We start from the raw sequence: 20,808 nt of genomic DNA, 5'->3' as shown, positions 1-20,808 counted from the left end.
TGCACTATACACCTAAAATTCAAAGATTTCAAGGAATATTAATTTACAAAACAATGGAATTGCACATTTGTCTCTAGGTTTGCTTACATCCTGATGTAAACTTTAAAAACGCCATATTTCTAGCACTACTTTCACAATCTGATTGGCTTTTTCTGGAACAAATGCGGGCAATGCCAATAAAAATTTCCGGATTGTCGAGTAGAAAAATCTCACTATTTTTTACACGTAGAGCACTTTCTTTTAAGTGTATTAGCAATTACAATTTAAAAAAAGTATTATTATATAACGTCCACGAGTGATTTAATCATATAAAATAATTTATTTTCCTTACAATTCGTTAATACGAACAATTTGATAATTCGGACACCGCCGAAACCTGTGGTGTAGGGATTATCGCGAATGTACTGTATATATGGGAACAATATCCAAATCTGAATCGATTCTTACCAAAATAGGGATCGCCCTAGGTCCAAAAATCCCCAAATTTTATGCGAATTGGTCTATAAATGTGACCTGTGCTTTGTTTTCAACAAGACATGGCGAGATGGATAAGTGCGAATCTATGCAGATCATCAAAAGGAACTGTGGGTCTATTTCGTTTCATTTTGCACGTTTCAAATTCGTTAATTAAGACATATTAAAATATATTTATCAGTGCAATCATGAATAAAAATTCCGTGCAGAATTTGTTTCCTTTCCCCAATTTCACAATTTTTTATTTCCGTATTTATGCCCAAAAAGGGAACATTTTTGTCGATTCGACTAGAATACGCCATAATGAAGCGAATCTAGTAGTTTTCAACTTTTAATAAATATTGATTTTAAAAGAATTTCACTATTAAAATTATTTTCCGTGTGGAAAATTCAGAGGGAAATATTCATGATGGCACCGTATATATTTTTTATATGTTTTCAATATTGTCTTAGTCTTAATTTCTAGCTCATTTGTTATTCTGTCAGATAATTTTGGCCGAGCAGAAACTATCAACATATTTGAATACATGGCACAATTACCCAGGTAGTGGCGTCGTAAAATTTTGAATATGTTATGTCAAAACTTCCTTTATGTTGTTGGAGAAATTACAACAAAAATAATTTTTTATAAAGGGATTTGACTTTTCATATTCGATCAGCTGGTGTGATACCACTACCTGGTACTTCTGTCATGTTTGGATACGTACATTTTGACATTTCTGATTGAGTTTTTGAACAACTTATGTTGTAATAAGAAGGCTGGGTTATAGGAAATTTTCTAAGTCTTTTAGTCCAGATTTATTGATGTGGCGGAATAGTAATTAATAACATGATAATCTGCTAAGAAATCGATGTTTAACGGCAATAAATTTAATTTAGAACACTTCCTGATGAGTTTCCAAATTTAATTTGATGATTTTTGTCAAAAAAATTACTTGAATTTTTTGCATATTTTTTTTGCATATTTTGCATATTTTTGCATATTTTTTGCATATTTTGTGCATATGCAAAATATCCAAATATGCAAAAAAAATAAAAATATGAGCCTGTCATTGCATTCAGTTTTCTTCAAAACGAATTTTGGTCCAATCAGAATTTTCGTATCTTTATTAATAAAAAATATGCAAATATGCAAAATCCGATGTCTAATTATGAGATGGAGGTTAGGTTCTACTAAGCGTGGATTTTTAAAGAATATTTTTGAAGACATTTTGATAAATTTTAAAGAATATTTTATTAAAAAGCATCGATTCTTAAGAAAAAATTTTTGAAGAAATTTTGAAAATTTTTAAAGAATATTTTATTAATAATCGTGGATTTTTAAAGAATATTTTTTGAACCTTTTAAGGGAATATTTTATTAGAAAGCGTCGACTTTTAAAGAATATTTTTTGATGTTTGTATTTTTAAAGAATAGTTTTTTAAGAAATTTTGAATGTTTTTAAATAATATTTTTTGAAAAAAAAAAGGTTTTGAAAGAATACTTTACTGAAGAAATTTTGAAGATTTTGAATGAATATTTACCAAAGTCGAAACATGCATGTCACATAGTGGTGGGTGTGTGGGTTCGAATCGTCGTCGGCTTCCTTCTTCACTTGCATTATTCATTGATCATCAAGCTCGATTCCAATGAGAAATTCATTAAAAATTAAAAATTTTTTAAGATTTTTGAAGGTATTTTATTAAAAGCGTGGACTTTTAAAGAATATTTTTTTTAAAATTTTTTAAGGAATATTTTATTAAAAAGTGTCGATTTTTAAAGAAAAAATTTTGAAGAAATTTGGAAAATTTTTAAAGAATATATTATTAAAAATTGTGGACTTTTAAAGAATATTTTTTGATTTTTGAAGAAATTTTAATCGATTTTTAAAGAATATTTTTTGAAGAAAAATTTTAAGGAATAAGATATTAAAATTATACGTTTTGGATTTTTAACGAATATTTTATGATTTTTAATGAATATTTCTTGAAGAAATTTTAAAGATTTTTAAAGAATATTTTATCAAAAAGCGTGGATTTTCAAGGAATATTTCTTAAGAAATTTTGAAGATATTTAAAGGATATTTTATTTCAAAGAACATTTTTTGATGTTTTGGATTTTTAAAGAATATTTTTTGAAGAAATTTTGAAGACTTTTAAAGAATATTTTATTAAAGAAGTTTTAAAGATTTTTTTATGAATATTTTTTCAAGATTTTCAATGAAAATTTTATTAAAAAGTGTGGATATTTAAAGAATATTTTTTTGAAAATTTTTGAAGATTTTTAAAGATAATTTTTATTAAAAAGCGTCGATTTTAAAAAATATTTTTTGAAGATTTTTAAAGAATTTTTTTGAAAAAATTTTTTAAAGATTTTTAAAGAATATTTTATTAAAAAACGTGGATTTTCAAAGAATATTTTAAAGATTTTAAAAAGAATAATTTATTAAAACGCGTGGATTTTTAAAGAATATTTTTTGAAGAAATTTTGAAGATTTTTAAATATTTTATTAGAAAGTGTAGATTTTTAAATAATATCTTTTGAAGAAATTTGGAAAATTTTTGAAGAATAATTATTAAAATTGTGGATATTTAAAGAATATTTTTTTATTTTTAAAGAATATTTCTTGAAGATTTTGAAGATATTTTTTTGATTTTTGGATTTTAAATAAAGATTTCTAAAGAATGTTTCATTAAAGAAATTTTAAAGATTTTTAACTAATATTTTTTCAAGATTTTTAAAGAAATTTTTATTAAAAAGTGTAGATATTTAAAGAATATTTTTTGAAAAAATTTTGAAGATTTTTAAAGACAATTTTTTTACAAAGCGTGGATTTTAAAAAATATTTTTTGAAGATTTTGAAAGATTTTTTTTGAACAAAATTTTAAAGATTTTTAAAGATTATTTTCTTAAAAACGTGGATTTTCAAAGAATATTTTGAAGATGTTTAAAGAATATTTTTTGAAAATTTTTAAATAATTTATTTTTAAGAAATTTGTAAAATTTTTAAAGAATATATTATTAAAAATTGTGGATTTTTAAAGAATAATTTTGATTTGATTTTAAAAAGAATAATTCTTGAAGAAATTTTGAAGATATTTAAAGAATATTTTATTAAAAAGCGTGGATTTTTAAAGAATATTTTTTGAATTTTGGATTTTGAAGATTTTGAAAGAATATGTCTTGAAGAAATTTTGAAAATATTAAAGAATATTTTATTAAAAAGCGTGGATTTTCAAAGAACATTTTTTGATGTTTGGATTTTTAAAAAATATTTTTTTGAGGAATTTTTGGAGATTTTTAAAAAATATTTTATTAAAGACATTTTTAAGATTTTTAACAAATATTTTTTTAAGATTTTTAATGAAAATTTTATTAAAAAGTGTGGATATTTAAATAATATTTTTTGAAAAATTTTGAAGATTTTTAAATATAATTTTTATTAATAAGCGCGGATTTTAAAAAATATTTTTTGAAGATTTTTAAACAAAAAAAATTTTAAATATTTTTAAAGAATATTTTATTAAAAAACGTGAATTTTTAAAGAATATTATATTAAAACACGTGGATTTTTAAAGAATATTTTATTAAAACACGTGGATTTTTAACGAATATTTTTTGAAGAAATTTTGAAGATTTTTAAAGAATATATTATTAAAATTTTGGATTTTTAAAGAATATTTTTTGAAGAAATTTTGAAGTTTTTTAAATATTTTATTAAAAAGCGTGGATTTTTAAAAAATATTTTTTGAAGAAATTGTGGATTTTTAAAAAATATTTTTTTGATTTTTAAAGAATATTTCTTGAAGATTTTGAAGATATTTTTTTTTGATTTTTGGATTTTAAATAAATTTTGAAGATTTTTAAAGAATATTTTTTTTAAAGAAATTTTAAAGATTTTTAATTAATATTTGTTCAAGACTTTTAAAGAAAAATTTATTAAAAAGTGTGGATATTTAAAGAATATTTTTTGAAAAATTTTGATGATTTTTAAAGACAATTTTTATAAAAAGCGTGGATTTTAAAAAATATTTTTTGAAGATTTGAAAAAAATTTTAAAGATTTTTTAAGAATATTTTATAAAAAACGTGGATTTTCAAAGAATATTTTGAAGATTTTTAAAGTATATTTTATTAAAAGCGTGATTTTTAAAGAATTTTTTTGAAAATTTTTAAAGAATATATTTTTAAGAAATTTGGAAAAATTTTAAAGAGAGTATTATTAAAAATTGTGGATTTTTAAAGAATAATTATGATTTGATTTTAAAAAGAATAATTCTTGAAGAAATTTTGAAGATATTTTATTAAAAAGCGGGGATTTTTAAAGAATATTTTTTGAATTTTGGATTTTGAAGATTTTGTAAAGAAATTTTAAAGATTTTTAATTTTGTTTGTTTTGTTTTAGTTGAAGATTCAATCATATGATTGTTTAAGTCTGGAGTTTCCCCCATTGGCTTAACTTCATCACTTTCCTCTTTGCAGAGAAAAATGTTCACAAAACGCACTGACAGCTTGCAAAATTTACTGATCGCTACCAATATCATGATTTCATCCCGGCGAAGGGAATTATCAATAGGCTTTTCAGTTTTTGAAATGATGATTTTTTATTGAAAACCTGAACTCTTTAAGCATATTAAAAGAATATTAAAAGAATATCTTTTAAAAAATTTTAAATTTTTCAAGCGTGAATTTTTTATGCAAATTTTCCAACCTTAGCGTGGATTTTTAAAGAATATGTTTTATGGAATTTTCCAACCTTATTTATTTTGTTGGGAACCCCGAGAATAAATGTGAGTCTCTAACGACGGGATGGCGTTACCGTCGACTACTGTAGTTTATGTGGAGTTTCGAAGAGATGGATACAGTCGAGCATCCACTTTGCAGGTGTCCCTTGCTGCAAACCAGAAGACATATCATACTAAATAAAGTCGAAATATATACTCATTCACATTTTTATCAGATATAAATCCCGAGATTGTTTTGAACTATTCGTTTTTTTGCGCAGTCATAGGTTGAAGGTGTTCAGCTGTCGGCAAAGCCGACTGATTCCTTTCATTTTATTTTTTTTTCAATTGTTATTTTTTCTGTTATTTGTTCTGTTTTACTGCAGCTATTGTTTCAATTTTTATGTTCCCTGTTTACTTTTTGTCGTTCTGCAGTTTTTTGTTGTTGTTTGTTTTGTTAAAATGCAAAACTATAAATTCTATTTAAATGAATGTCATGCCAGAGAATCCATGTGGTGTATGCATTACATACATACATACATACATATGTATTTATCTCCTGGAAGGGTATGTTTCAGAATGAGTGTGGATTTTATTAGTTAAAATCAAAATGAAAAATAATATTTGCATTATAGCCAGATATTTGAACAACGTCATACCAATCACCAACACACAAGCGACATACGTACATGCTATAACTGCTATGAGAGAAAATATGTGTGTGTTGATTTTCAATAAAAACATTAATTCCATTTGGGATTGGAATTGTTGCCGTTTTTCTATTCATTCATTGGTTGCATAGTTTTTGCTTGTTGTTGTATTTGTAAACATGAAATATTTCAAATAAATACAATTTGTTAACAACAATTGAAACATTGGCGTTGTGTTTTGCTGCTATTTTTGTTATGGAGCCTGGACTGCATTTGAATGCATTGTTCATGCGTTTGAAGGTCTCCGAAGTCTGGCAAAGATCAAATTGAATTTTCATTTGTTATGTGTGACTGGGAACAGATATTTTCCATCATTGTTGGGTGTACAAATAAACGGCAGAGGTTTTTTTTTACAATGTTTTCAATTGAAATATAAATGTGGAATAATTATTAAGTCGGGATGATTAAGTTTGTATATTAGTAAAATAATATGTAACTAAAAATATGTAAAAAAATAATATGTGGATATTGTCGACAGCTAAATACGCTAAGCTTATGACTTTATACAAAAACAACAATAGAAGGAGAGGTTGAGCCAAATGTATTTTGATCAGATGCCTAATTTGAAGAAGAAATATAATAATCATAGGTGACAAAACAAGACTTAACATTTTAACATAATAATAGGTGTGACCGTAAAGTGGGTATAACCTTAGAAGTATTGAACTTCTGAAAGGACGTACCCAAAGAAAGGGGCGACATACTTCATCTTGTAATTTGATCTAAGTTTGGGAGTTATGGGCCCGGCACATACGGTCCGTTGCGCGTCGCGTCTTGCGTCTCGCGTTAGAAACAACAACCACATAAAAAAAGTGTAAGTGATGCCAAGTTTGTTTCTGAAGTTTTCATGTGGTTGTTGTAACGCTCAACGAACCGTATGTGTGGTGGCCTTTACACTCATTGGTATTTTAGTTGGCCATTGTGGAATTTTTAGAGCTTTTTGGCCACTATGTCAGGACCACTATGACCACAAAAACACCTTTTGCTAAAAGTTTCAGAACATTCCACGAAAAGCCCTTAAACTGAACTTAAGCGAACGTGTTGAGTTTTTGTGGGGGAGATACTCGAAATAGTTGTCCGGTATGGTGCAATTTCGAAATTAGTTTGTATTTTAAAGAAAAATTACGAGCCTATCAGCTATTTTCGGTGGCCACCTAACGATTTTTAAAGCTTTCGAGCCATAAGTTACTTGTCCACGAAAATCGGGAGCACAAGTACTACCTTCTGTGAAAATTTCAAAACGATCCTTTAACAGTCCTTAAGCTTAAACGCACGAAACCTTTTGATGTCTTTTATGGACAGAAAACATATTGAGTTCTTCTATAGACAGAAGACCTCTTGAGGTCTTCTATAGACAGAAGACCTCTTGAGGCCTTCTATAGACAGAAGACCTCATGAGGCCTTCTATAGACAGAAGACATCTGCAGGTCTTCTATAGACAGAAAACTTCTTGAGGTCTTCTATAGACAGAAGACCTCTTGATGTCTTCTATAAACAGAAGACCTCTTGATGTCTTCTATAGACAGAAGACATCTGCAGGTCTTCTATACACAGAAGACCTCCTGAGGTCCTCTATAGACAGAAGACCTCTAAAGGTCTTCTATAGACAGAAAACCTCTTGAGGTCTTCTATAGACAGAAGGTCTCTTAAGGTCTTCTATAGACAGAAGGTCTCTTAAGGTCTTCTATAGACAGAAGACCTCTTAATGTCTTCTATAGACAGAAGGTCTCTTAAGGTCTTCTATAGACGGAAGACCTCTTGAGGTCTTCTATAGACAGAAGACCTCTTGAGATCTTCTATAAACAGAAGACCTCTTGATGTCTTCTATAAACAGAAGACCTCTTGATGTCTTCTATAGAGAGAAGACATCTGCAGGTCTTCTATACACAGAAGACCTCCTGAGGTCCTCTATAGACAGAAGACCTCTAAAGGTCTTCTATAGACAGAAAACCTCTTCTATAGACAGAAGGTCTCTTAAGGTCTTCTATAGACAGAAGGTCTCTTAAGGTCTTCTATAGACAGAAGACCTCTTAATGTCTTCTATAGACAGAAGGTCTCTTAAGGTCTTCTATAGACAGAAGACATCTGCAGGTCTTCTATACACAGAAGACCTCTTGATGTCTTCTATAAACAGAAGACCTCTTGATGTCTTCTATAGACAGAAGACATCTGCAGGTCTTCTATACACAGAAGACCTCCTGAGGTCCTCTATAGACAGAAGACCTCTAAAGGTCTTCTATAGACAGAAAACCTCTTGAGGTCTTCTATAGACAGAAGACATCTGCAGGTCTTCTATGCACAGAAGACCTCTTGAGGTCTTCTATAGACAGAAGACCTCTTGAGGTCTTCTATAGACAGAAGACCTCTTGAGGTCTTCTATAGACAGAAGACCTCTTGAGGTCTTCTATAGACAGAAGACCTCTTAATGTCTTCTATAGACAGAAGGTCTCTTAAGGTTTTCTATAGACAGAAGACCTCTTGAGGTCTTCTATAGACAGAAGACCTCTTGAGGTCTTCTATAGACAGAAGACCTCTTGAGGTCTTCTATAGACAGAAGACCTCTTGATGTCTTCTATAAACAGAAGACCTCTTGATGTCTTCTATAGACAGAAGACATCTGCAGGTCTTCTATACACAGAAGGTCTCTTGATGTCTTCTATAGACAGAAGGTCTCTTAAGGTCTTCTATAGACAGAAGACCTCTTGAGGTCTTCTATAGACAGAAGACCTTTTGTGATCTTCTATAAACAGAAGACCTCTTGATGTCTTCTATAAACAGAAGACCTCTTGATGTCTTCTATAGACAGAAGACATCTGCAGGTCTTCTATACACAGTAGAACTTTTGAGGTATTCTATAGACAGAAGACCTCTTTAAGTATTCTTTAGACAGAAGACCTCTTGAGGTCTTCTATATACAAAAGACCTCTTGAGGTCTTCTATAGACAGAAGACCTCTTGAGGCCTTCTATAGACAGAAGACCTCTTGAGGCCTTCTATAGACAGAAGACCTCTTGATGTCTTCTATAAACAGAAGACCTCTTGATGTCTTCTATATACAGAAGACATCTGCAGGTCTTCTATACACAGAAGACCTCTAAAGGTCTTCTATAGACAGAAAACCTCTTGAGGTCTTCTATAGACAGAAGGTCTCTTAAGGTCTTTTATAGACAGAAGGTCTCTTAAGGTCTTCTATAGACAGAAGACCTCTTAATGTCTTCTATAGACAGAAGGTCTCTTAAGGTCTTCTATAGACAGAAGACCTCTTGAGGTCTTCTATAGACAGAAGACCTCTTGAGGTCTTCTATAGACAGAAGACCTCTTGAGATCTTCTATAAACAGAAGACCTCTTGATGTCTTCTATAAACAGAAGACCTCTTGATGTCTTCTATAGACAGAAGACATCTGCAGGTCTTCTATACACAGAAGACCTCCTCTATAGACAGAAAACCTCTTGAGGTCTTCTATAGACAGAAGGTCTCTTAAGGTCTTCTATAGACAGAAGGTCTCTTAAGGTCTTCTATAGACAGAAGGTCTCTTAAGGTCTTCTATAGACAGAAAACCTCTTGAGGTCTTCTATAGACAGAAGACCTCTTGAGGTCTTCTATAGACAGAAGACCTCTTAATGTCTTCTATAGACAGAAGGTCTCTTAAGGTCTTCTCTAGACAGAAGACCTCTTGAGATCTTCTATAAACAGAAGACCTCTTGATGTCTTCTATAAACAGAAGACCTCTTGATGTCTTCTATAGACGGAAGACATCTGCAGGTCTTCTATACACAGAAGACCTCCTGAGGTCCTCTATAGACAGAAGACCTCTAAAGGTCTTCTATAGACAGAAAACCTCTTGAGGTCTTCTATAGACAGAAGGTCTCTTAAGGTCTTCTATAGACAGAAGGTCTCTTAAGGTCTTCTATAGACAGAAGACCTCTTGAGGTCTTCTATAGACAGAAGACCTCTTGAGATCTTCTATAAACAGAAGACCTCTTGATGTCTTCTATAGACAGAAGACCTCTTGAGGTCTTCTATAGACAGAAGACCTCTTGAGATCTTCTATAAACAGAAGACCTCTTGATGTCTTCTATAGACAGAAGACATCTGCAGGTCTTCTATACACAGAAGACGTTTTGAGGTATTCTATAGACAGAAGACCTCTTTAAGTATTCTTTAGACAGAAGACCTCTTGAGGTCTTCTATATACAAAAGACCTCTTGAGGTCTTCTATAGACAGAAGACCTCTTGAGGCCTTCTATAGACAGAAGACGTTTGAGGTTTTCTATACACAGAAGACATATTGAGGTCCTCTGTAGGCAGAAGACCCCTTGACGTTTTCTCTAGACAGAAGACCTCTTGAGGTCTTCTATAGACAGAAGAGCTCTTGAGGCCATCTATAGACAGAAGACCTCTTGAAGCCTTCTATAGACAGAAGACCCCTTGAGGCCTTCTATAGACAGAAGACCTCTTGAGGTCTTCTATGGGCGGAAGACATATTCTCTAGACAGAAGATCTCTTGAGGCCTTCTATAAACAGAAGACCTCTTGAGGTCTTCTATAGACAGAAGACCTTGTGAGGTCCTCTATGGACAGAAGACCTCTTGATGTCTTCTTTAAACAGAAGACCTCTTGAGATCTTCTATAGACAGACAGAAGACCCGTTGACTCCTTCTATAGACAGAATACATCTTGAGGTATTCTATAGACAGAAGACGTTTTGAGGTCTTCTATAGACAGAAGACCTCTTGAGGTTTTCTACAGACTGAAGACCTCTTGAGGCCTTCTATTGACATCTTCTATAGACATAAGACCCCACGACGTTTTCTATAGACAGAAGACCTCTTGAGGTCTTCTATAGACAGAAAATCTCTTGAAGCCTTCTACAATGAAGAAGACGTCTTGAGGTCTTTTAAAGACAGAAGACCTCTTGAGGTATTCACTAGACAGAAGACCTTTTGAGGTCTTCTATAGACTGAAGACCTCTTGAGGACTTCTACAGACAGAATACCTCTTGAGGTTTTCTATAGACAGAAGACCTTTTGAGGTCGTTTACACACAGAAGATCTCTTGAGGCCTTCTATAGACAGAATACATCTTGAGGTATTCTATAGATAGAAGACGTTTTGAGGTCTTCTATAGACAGAAGACCTCTTGAGGTTTTCTACAGACTGAAGACCTCTTGAGGCCTTCTATAGACAGATAGAAGACCCGTTGGCGTCTTCTATAGACATAAGACCCCTTGACGTTTTCTATAGACAGAAAACCTCTTGAGGTCTTCTATAAAGAAGAAGACGTCTTGAGATTTTCTATAGACAGAAAACCTCTTGAGATATTCAATAGACAGAAGACCTCTATAGGTTTTCTATAGAGAAAAAAAGCTTAATGAAGTCTTCTATAGACAGAATACCGCTTGAGCCCTTCTACTGACAAAAGACCTCTTGAGCTCTTCTATAAATTGGATCATTGGATAAATTACATGTTAGGCCATTCTATGGACAGAGGACACCTTAAGGTCCTCTTTAAACAGAAGGCCTCTTGAGGTCTTCCATGGACAGCAGACTTTATAAAGTCTTCTATAGATAGAAGACCTCTTGAAATCTTCGATTAACAGAAGACCTCTTAAAGTGAGTAATGGAAACAATGTTTTTAGACCCCCCGTTTCAGGCGATTTGGAATCGATTTGTCCGTATGTCTGTTTGGTACGTATGATATCACCCGATTGGATCAATCTTTGGCACCTCGTAATATCTTTAGATACCTCACCCAACTTGACCAAAATTCATAAAAAAATTCAAATGTTGTGTAGCGTTACGTAAAGCTATTTTAAGGGGTTATGGCCACTTATAAGCATCAGAAAAGCCATTTTCATGCATTTTGTATAAGAAATCTATTAAACCTTGAGTTATTTTTTTTTTTTTTTTTTTTTTTTTTTTGTGAAAAACCTTTTTTTTACAAATGCCCGCCTATGAAGCATTGTTTTTACTAAAGCAGTTTGCAGTACCCACTGTAGTTTGAAAAATAACACTCTGCAACACTGAAAATGCAAACAACTTCTAGTATGCATTTTTTGAAAGTACATATTTAGACTACAAAATCCCTAGTAGGGTTTTGTCCTGTCAGATCTACACTTTTTTGCCTTTATCAAGCCTTTATCTTTAGCAATGTTGTAGACCCAAACTAATAGAACTTATCTTTTGAAAAAAACCAATAAGAAAAACTCCATCTAGGGCATCAAAATCTATAAAATATTGAAAATTTTACATAATTGCTGAAATTCTGGTCAGTATCGGCTAAACTATTAGGAGTTGAACGAAGTAACCTTCTGCAAAAATCTTCCAAATAAAGTTCACAACAATTCTTTAGAACATTCTGAAACTATAAAATGATTACTTCATGTTGTTTCAGCGGTATTTTGTATCATATCATGTATCACGTATTTCAAACGCAGTTCACACCAACAGTTTATTCTTGCATTTCGGATTTCACCGCATTATTGACGTATTTATTAAATGGTCGTTGAAAAATATGCTGAAAACAACGGCATAGAGGTATTTTACAACAATGATATGTTCTGAAAAGTTGTGAATTACATTCCAGGGAATATTTTTCCAAAAGGAAATATTCAGAAAAAATTAACGGTTTAGGAGATACGGTCCGAAATGTATAAAAATTGTGGAATTTTTGCATATATTTTGAAATTTGAGGCAATAAATGTAGTTTTTCGAGTTCATTATTTCTCCAAATATTTTATTCTTGTCCTTATCTACAAATTTGTTTCAGAGGTCAGAAGAAGATTCGCATTGGTATGAGAGATATAGCCCCGATTTTTTAAAAACTCAATATTTAACCAATTTTAGATGGGGCCATAAAATTATAAAAAACCCAACTAGGGTTTCTTGTCGTTTGGGTCTGTACTTTCAAAAAATCCTCAGTTCGAATTGTTTGCACAACATCACCTTAAAAATGTTGCACAGTGTAATAAACCGATCAGTATATAGTTTTGTGGGATCATTACGACTAGGGTGTCCAAAAAACCGGTTTTTCCAAACAAAACGGTTTTCGGTTAACCGAAATTTTCAGTTTTCACAAAAAACCGGTTTTCAAAAATTTTCAAAACCGGTTAACCGGTTTAAACCGGTTTTGTAAAATAGGCACAAAATTGCTCATAATTGATAACTATTTGATCAAAAATGTGCGGCCAGGGGTAAATTAAGTATAACTAATTCTTTATTATATAATTATCTGATAATATCCTTGTTATTTTACATTCAACCTTAAAGTGGAGACAGCAAACATAAGTCAGAAATTGTGCTCTAAGAATAGTAAAAGCCCTTACAAATATACGATTGTGTAACAAAGGAATTAAATTTACATTTTATTAAGTCTCCTTCTTGCAGTGAGAACCTCAAATTATCGTGTCGGAATCAAAATGAACTTTGTTATCGTTACCCTTTACAACCTTAAATTCGTAATAATTCAAAAACGTATGAATAACGTCATTCAAACAACCGTGTGATATTACGTATACGCAGTTTTTTCATAGATCGTTCAATTGAACTATATTGGAGTTGTGCCATTTTACACTAAATATTTTCAAGTTTAAAGGTATCTGTCATTTATAATTTAGCCGTACCTTTTGTTAGTTATGTTTAGTTTACTTTCAAGAATACAATTGTAATGAAATTTTAAAAATATTACTACTTTTTTAAAACCGGTTAACCGACACAAATAACCAGTTTTTTCGGTTAACCGAAAATGATGTTTTTGGCGTTCCACGTTCGGTAAAGTCGCCATGTAAAATGTACGCCCCGTTTTCAGTGTATTGAAATTTTTAATCATACAGGACCACGTTATAGTTTATCGCTGAATTTTACAACCATAAAGAATTGCCGTTGTCTTTGCTATAGCAAGATTTTTACTATATCGATGATCTTAGCCTAATTTTTAAGAATATCGGAAGCCGTTGTCGTTGACATGTTTCGAAATGAGAACATTAAGACAAATTTAACAGTTTTGGATATATGGTGCGAAATCTATACAAATTGTGGAATTTTTATATATACTGTCGGACCTGGATTATCCGTGATGGTCGGGACCGGAGGCATTACGGTTAATCGATTTTCCCGGATAATGGAGGCAATGTTTATGTGCAGTTTTTGAACATATTTTTAATTAAAATTGACATAATATTGTACAATAATATGGAAATCTGCAATTTTTATTAAATTTGTTAAGGTAATCCACCAAATTTTAGAAGGATAAATAAATAAATATCATCATCATATTCGTCTGAATTGACTTTGTCCCATGGTTTTTGTGATACCATAAATACACAAATTGTGTAATACGGGAGAATTTCCAGTTTTCGTTTGTTTTTGCTTGCTTAATCAGATAATTAGAAAGTGTGTTTTTACTCCCGGGCAATGAAGTTTATAACGAAAAATAAAAGAAATGGAAAAAAGTGCAACATTTCTTTTCTACCACGGATAATGGAGGTTCCCGGATAATCGATTCACGGATAACCGAGGTTCAACTGTATTATAAAATTTGAGGCAATAAATGTAGTTTTTCCAGTTCATTGTTTGTCCAAATATTTTATTCTGACCCTTATCTACAAATTTGCTTCAGAGGTCAGAAGAAGATTTGCATTGGTTTCAGAGATATAGTCCCGTGCTGCTTTAAAAAGTCGATATTTAACAATGCTTAGATGGGGCCATAAAATCCAAGCTGGATCTGACTAAGTACAAAAGTCCTAGTTGCGTTTTATTACTAGGGCTTTTGTACTTTGAGTCTGTACTTTCAAAAAATCCTCACTTCAAATTGTTTGCACAAGATTACCTTAAAAATGTTGCACAGTGTTATTTACCGGAAGAGATAGAGTCTGATTCCAGGATTATTTTTACTTTTAATATACTGTTAAAAAAGAAGCGTTATAATATTTTTTCTTAATTGAACGATTAGAAGTTTTTGGACTCGATGACAAACACCTTGATGGACTTAGTTCTATATAGTTTTGACAAATTACAATCGAACCTTATTGAACCCCATTTAATTATTCGCTAATAATAAGTTAATTAATTTTAGAAATGAATCTTAATTTGAAAGACACTCCTCTCGATAGTAACCGCGCCCGTAGGCTATTTTAGTTGGTCACCGTATTATTTAGAGCTTTATCAGGAAGCATGAACATGAAGATGTTGTCTTGGAACTTGATGTACTTTTGGAAGTAATTTTGCGATTGGACCGAGATAGTCCATATTAGGTTCGATTTTAGACCGAATCGGTTAGTACTTTCGACCATTTTAGTAAAAATTTTTGAACTTTCATGGTGGAGGTACCGATATGACTTTAATTTAATTTGGACAAAACATTACGAGATCGACTGGGACCAAATCGGTTGATCCGTTCGAGAGTTATCATGAGTTCCAACCTGTCAGACAAACAGAGATAGAACGGACGGTGGTATGTACTTCCATCTTGTCTGAAACGAATATCATCCAACATATGTATGTGGAGTCTAAAATCATTTTTTTTAAAAAGCCCTATTTGCATCGTATCCTAGTGTATATAATCTCGTAACCTCAGAGTCTGAGGCTACAAGTATACTTCGGTGGTGATAAGAAAAAAATCAAGTGACGCACAAAAAATCATTTGTCTTCATTATTTTCTCATACTGTTTAGCAGCAAATTTGTCTAAAATAGAATATCAAAATTTTGGCGATGGCAGTAAAACAAATTTCTAATTGGCTTACATACATTTTATCCAATAGACAGTTTTTCATATACTTTCATTTCCACAATTCGTTATTTTTGTTGTTACATGATGAGTTTTAAGCCTCGAGAGCTCTATATAGTTCGAATATGACATAAACTTAGAGTATATTCACTAAGGAATTCGCATTTGATACTGGAATGATATGACATGAAGAAGTAATTCAGATTTCTTTGGAAGTTTCTCTCAAAATCAACATACAAACAAAAATTTTTAAAATATTTTCTTACAAAACTTGTTAATGATGTACATTTTCTGTTCAGAAACTTAAGAATATTCAATTTTTAATTTAAATCTGCATACATACAAACATTTTTATAAAAAAAATTATAATAACTACTTACAGTAGCTCAGAAATTTTGTTCGACCGAAACATTTCGGGGGGGGGCCCGGGCCCCCTGTGCCCCCCCCCCCCTGCGTACGTCCCTGGATACCATCACAAGTTTTAAAATTTGTCATAAAATTGCAGATTAAGAATATGCTTCGGATTGTTCGGAGATTTTTACGATTTGGGTATTCTGCGTATCGTAAAATTTCTTCCAAGCGTACGTCATGTTCCAAGAAGGTTTATATCGGACAAAACCTTCGGTCACATTCCTTTAAATTTTTCGCATAAATGCAGATTAAGGGCTGTTCGAGGATTATTTCAAAATGTTGTCAAAAGGTATTTCATATGGAATTAATTCTCTTTCGAGTTGAGCTGTAAGGCCTTTAGAGATACATTGAAAAATTAGGAGTCTACCGAAGTCCCACGCATCCAACCATTACACTACGTTTCACGGGTGGTAAAGACGATCTTCAGGTGTATTAGGATGTTGTTGTTGTGGCAGACGAACGATTTCATATGGTTCTGTTTAGAGAGATTTCATAATCCAAAAATTATGAAAAAATTACTAGGGTGACCAACTTGAATGATTGGTGTCCTTTGTTACATTCGAAGGGAGTGACTGCTATTTATTCGAATATCGTAATATTTCTCTCCAACTTAAAACAAGTGCGAAGATGGACTACATCGATCAACTCCTTTCGGCACCTCGCTCACCAAAGGACAAAAGTGCAATTTAAATGCTGTTCGAAAATGTTTATTAAATTTATGTCGAATAATGCTCCACAAACATCGCAGAAGGGCAAGGGAGACTTCTCCTATATCAATGAGTACACCTCTATTCATATTAGCTCAATGATATTGGACCTACTGTTTATCGCCGATTCCGAACAGCGTGTCTTACGACACTACCTGCAGAGAACTTTTGTTTTACATGACTGAAATACTCAGGAAATATCGCCAACATTAGATTCCCTTATCAAAGTTAAAAAGTGCAGTTATATTGAAATTGGTCCTTGTAATTGTGATTAAAATGGTGTAATTTTTTCGTGGGCAAGTCATGCTTTTTGGCATAATAACCCACATGCCCAGTTGGCAGAAGTAGGCCTGTTGTGCGCTCTAGACTAGGTTTGCTTGAAGAAGAGGACTCTACAGTATCGTGGTTGGCACGATAACTATCGACAGAAATGACTCCTTTTTAGTTATTAGATTAAACCTTAAACAAGAATTGGGATAGCATCTCCTTGGCTACCTTTATATTAGACATTTTGCCATAAAGAAGAATCCCAATACCGCCTTCATTGCTGTTTTCTGTTGTGCATTTTTAATAAATCCCATATTTTATAAAGAAAATCTTTATCAACTGAACTGAAAATAACTGCTAATCCATTTTTATTTCCTTGCAGATTTCCGCGTAACAAAATAACCACCGATAAAGAAGTAAAAAAAAACCTGAACATGCAACACTTACAACGAATGTCCCCACACACAAGGAGCTGGCATTGCTCTGCAATGGTTTCCAGTCGTACTCCTACTAGAATGGCTCTGTTGTCAGCGAAACTGATACCCAACGAAGTAGTGGCATTTCAAATATCCTCGGCACTTTATTGTTAAACCATTTATTTGCCTACGGAACACAAAGCGGGCAAAAAAACCTCACACAAAAACACTCACTACCACAACTCCATTGTGACGTTAAAAGAACATCAACAACAACAACAACGATGAATGACAACAACAATTCATTACAAACAACGGCTGATGCCGCCACAATGACCATTGCCGGGCAATCGTTGCTGCATCAGGATACCCCGCCATTGCAACAAAGGGTTATGGTAGCCACCAATGACAATACGCTGGTGGATGGTGTTGGTCCTGGTGAATTGGTTGTCGATGATTTAACCTTAACCACGGAATTACATTTATCTTCGGATGAACTCGAAGAGATCAATCAAAGTGCCGAGATACAGTGTCTGCTACAGGAACATTCCGATACAACGACCTTTGGCAATAACAGTGGATATTGCCTAACCAACTTCGATACGATATTATGTTGGCCCCGAACACCACGTGCCACATTGGCAGCGCTGCCGTGTCTCGATGAATTCCAGGGCATCCAATATGACAGTTCACGTAAGTAAAAATTAAAAAAAACAATGTAGTTTCATAACACAATAGACGATGGTGTCTGTTGTGGTAAGAGGGGGGTAGGGGAGGGGGGCAGATGTTGACCATATCCTCTCATTGCCAATTTATCTTTTATATGACCTACATCAATCACTAGCCTGGTAGTGCTGCTGTTGCTGATACCAACAGTGATATCGTTGATGTTGGGGAAAACAATGTTTGTGTGATAGTAGTCGAGGTTTGGGGGTGGAGGGTGGTGTTGTTGATGCTCAGGGTATAGGTTGCGGTTGCATTCTATTCATTGCTGTTGCCCAAGGAGTATAAACGCTCATTTATTTTTAAAATGAACTGTGTACAGGCATGCAATCCGTGTATATATGGGTCATTTCTTGTGAGTTTTTGTTTGAACATATTGTGTCCATAAAGAATCAGGAGGCAGATGAGTGGGTTTAGCTGGGCAGCTAAACAAATGCAGCGTGTTGTGTGGTCCCACATGTCGAGCATTTGCTGGGTATCGAGTCCAATACGAATTGAGGCGCCTGCCATGTCCGGATCTTAACTCGACTAAAGCCACTAATGTTTACCTTGGGAGCTGGCGTTCTTCTGCTGCAATGGATGGTACGGAAAGTATGGCATTCACACTGTATCTCTGTACTGCCAGCGCGACTGCATCAGTGTGAATTCTATCCAAAACTGGCTGATAGGCTCGTTGGTCTAGAGTTTCCAGTTTATACCTTTGGACGTCTCTCTGTAAATCATGAAGATCTCTCCTGACGTGCCTAGATGGGGAAAGCCTATCCATTAAATCGTGAAAGGGATGCTCACTGCAAAAACGCCCATCCAGGTACTGCATCAACAACATCCTGTTGTGTTGATGCACCTGTAAAACCTTCGTCTCCTCATGAAGACGCTCAAGCGATGTCATGTTGCAGTCCTTAGGGCGGCATTCTGGCAGGCTTGAATATTCTTCCACTGCATAGAGCTAACAAGTGCATACCATCCTGGCGCCGCATAGCTTACCACAGACCGACCTATTGCTTTGTAAGAGGTTAATAAGGTTTTTTTTTTCAATTATGTTTATGTGTTTACCGAAGGTAGTCCTTGTTCCTGAGAACAACCATATATTTTTTTCGTGGGCAAGTCGACACTGCCTGACATAATGGCTCGAAAGCTCTAAGCAACTCAGTCCCGGGACAGTTGGTTCTATATACTGGACTAACCCGGATCTTGAAATATGTCAGCCAGCGGCTGCAAACTCAGTGTTCCCGTTTGTTTTTTCGTTTTAGGAGCAACTTAGCATGGAGTGTTTGCTCCGAATTTTATTGATCCGACTCGGCACTGAAGAAAATCCTGGACCATGGTTGTGTTCTGTCTGTCACAATTGCATCCACCACATGCCATTGTGGGACGCATTGATTGGTGCAGAGGTTATGTTACGTCGTTCTGCGCGAATATAGTCTACAGTTTCACCATCATTATTGTCATCGGAGACGACGTATCCTCCGATACCGCATGTGCCTTCGCAGCAACTACAACGCATATTCCGCCATTTACAGCTGACAGTGTATTTGGTCTCCGTGGCAAGGTAATTGATGACTCCACATTTAGCAGGGAGAAAGAGGAGGCCCCTGCTAGGATTATTGGTGACTGTAATATATCGTCGTGCTGTCAGGTTTGATCTGTGAAGTCTCATGGTTTTGTTCAGACCACCTTCCCATAAACATTTCCATTGATAAAACAGCCGACTTTATAGCTTCGGAACGCCGAATTTTTATAACTTATGCTCGAGATCTATAGGTTGGTAGACGAGCACTCAAAAGTCTAGAACACCTGGGAAACGTTGGGAAACGTTTACCAACACAAGTAGGGTGAGCGACCGGTCATATGTCGTATTTGGCGACGATGTTATGACAGACGAGGTTGTGGGGCATCCGGAAAAAAATTGGAATATAAGAGTTTCGCGTCGCTTTATATCTCTTCCGGTGGAAGATGAACTTGGTGTGGTTCAGTGCTGAAGTTGCAGAAGTCATTCGGTAAGCAAAATCATCCTTAGCAATTGGACCAGACCGGATCTCCAGGGTCATGTTGAAACAATTAGGAGAACCTCGATTAGAGTATTTAACCGGATGTTCAATTTGTCGTTATCCATCTTCATTGTCCACGAAGCCTGGAAAATGGGCAGGGTGGACCCGCTATTGAAACCCGTTAAAGATACAAGTAAGGGTTAAACCTACAGGCCTTACTCCTCCCTAGCCTTAGAGACATGAAGTCGAGTGGTTTTACATGATCCTCGCCTTGACGGCTCTAACCATGGTGCACCATTGCACCGGGAGTCGTGATAAAATGCGTTGGCCAGTGCCCCTTTGGTATTATCCAGAGTACTCTTAGAGAGTGGTAGCTCCCCACAGAGTCCCCAAGTCTATCCCGCAGGTACCAATTCAAAGATCCGCAATTATGGGCTTCACTTCCCTCTTGGTATGGGGTTGAGGACTATATTTCATTTCACCTCTGCTGTTCTATGGTCGCAGCACCCGGTTGATAATGCAACTCCACATCGAGCCGAAGCTCTATCCGCGATTTGGGTCCAAACCACAACCACCGCGTTGCAACCAATAGGTGCCTCTCCATAGTCAAGCTAGATCAACAGATCTAGGGGCTCCTGACTTCCTCGGTACCAGAAAGTCTCCGGTCAGACTTCGTAGTCGAAACT

At 34.0% G+C, this 20,808-nt stretch overlaps 1 protein-coding gene across 3 annotated transcripts in view; it reads left to right on the top strand.

Moving 5' to 3' along the window:
- The window catches only part of Dh44-R1 (Diuretic hormone 44 receptor 1), a 145,376-nt gene that overhangs the window by 49,310 nt on the left and 75,258 nt on the right, over positions 1–20,808 (top strand). For all 3 annotated transcript variants that reach the window (XR_012408479.1, XM_073956233.1, XM_073956232.1), the window contains exon 2: positions 17,378–18,104. Coding sequence is in view for 2 of the 3 variants with exons in the window: in XM_073956233.1 (XP_073812334.1) it covers positions 17,696–18,104 (409 nt within the window). In the remaining variant the exon portion in view is untranslated. The remainder of the gene's footprint in view (positions 1–17,377; positions 18,105–20,808) is intronic.

The sequence above is a fragment of the Musca autumnalis genome, unplaced genomic scaffold (genome assembly GCF_047663935.1).
Source record: "Musca autumnalis isolate F117 unplaced genomic scaffold, ASM4766393v1 scaffold_5, whole genome shotgun sequence".
In the NCBI taxonomy this organism is placed as follows: domain Eukaryota; kingdom Metazoa; phylum Arthropoda; class Insecta; order Diptera; family Muscidae; genus Musca; species Musca autumnalis.
This window is presented reverse-complemented; position numbering and strand designations above follow the sequence as displayed.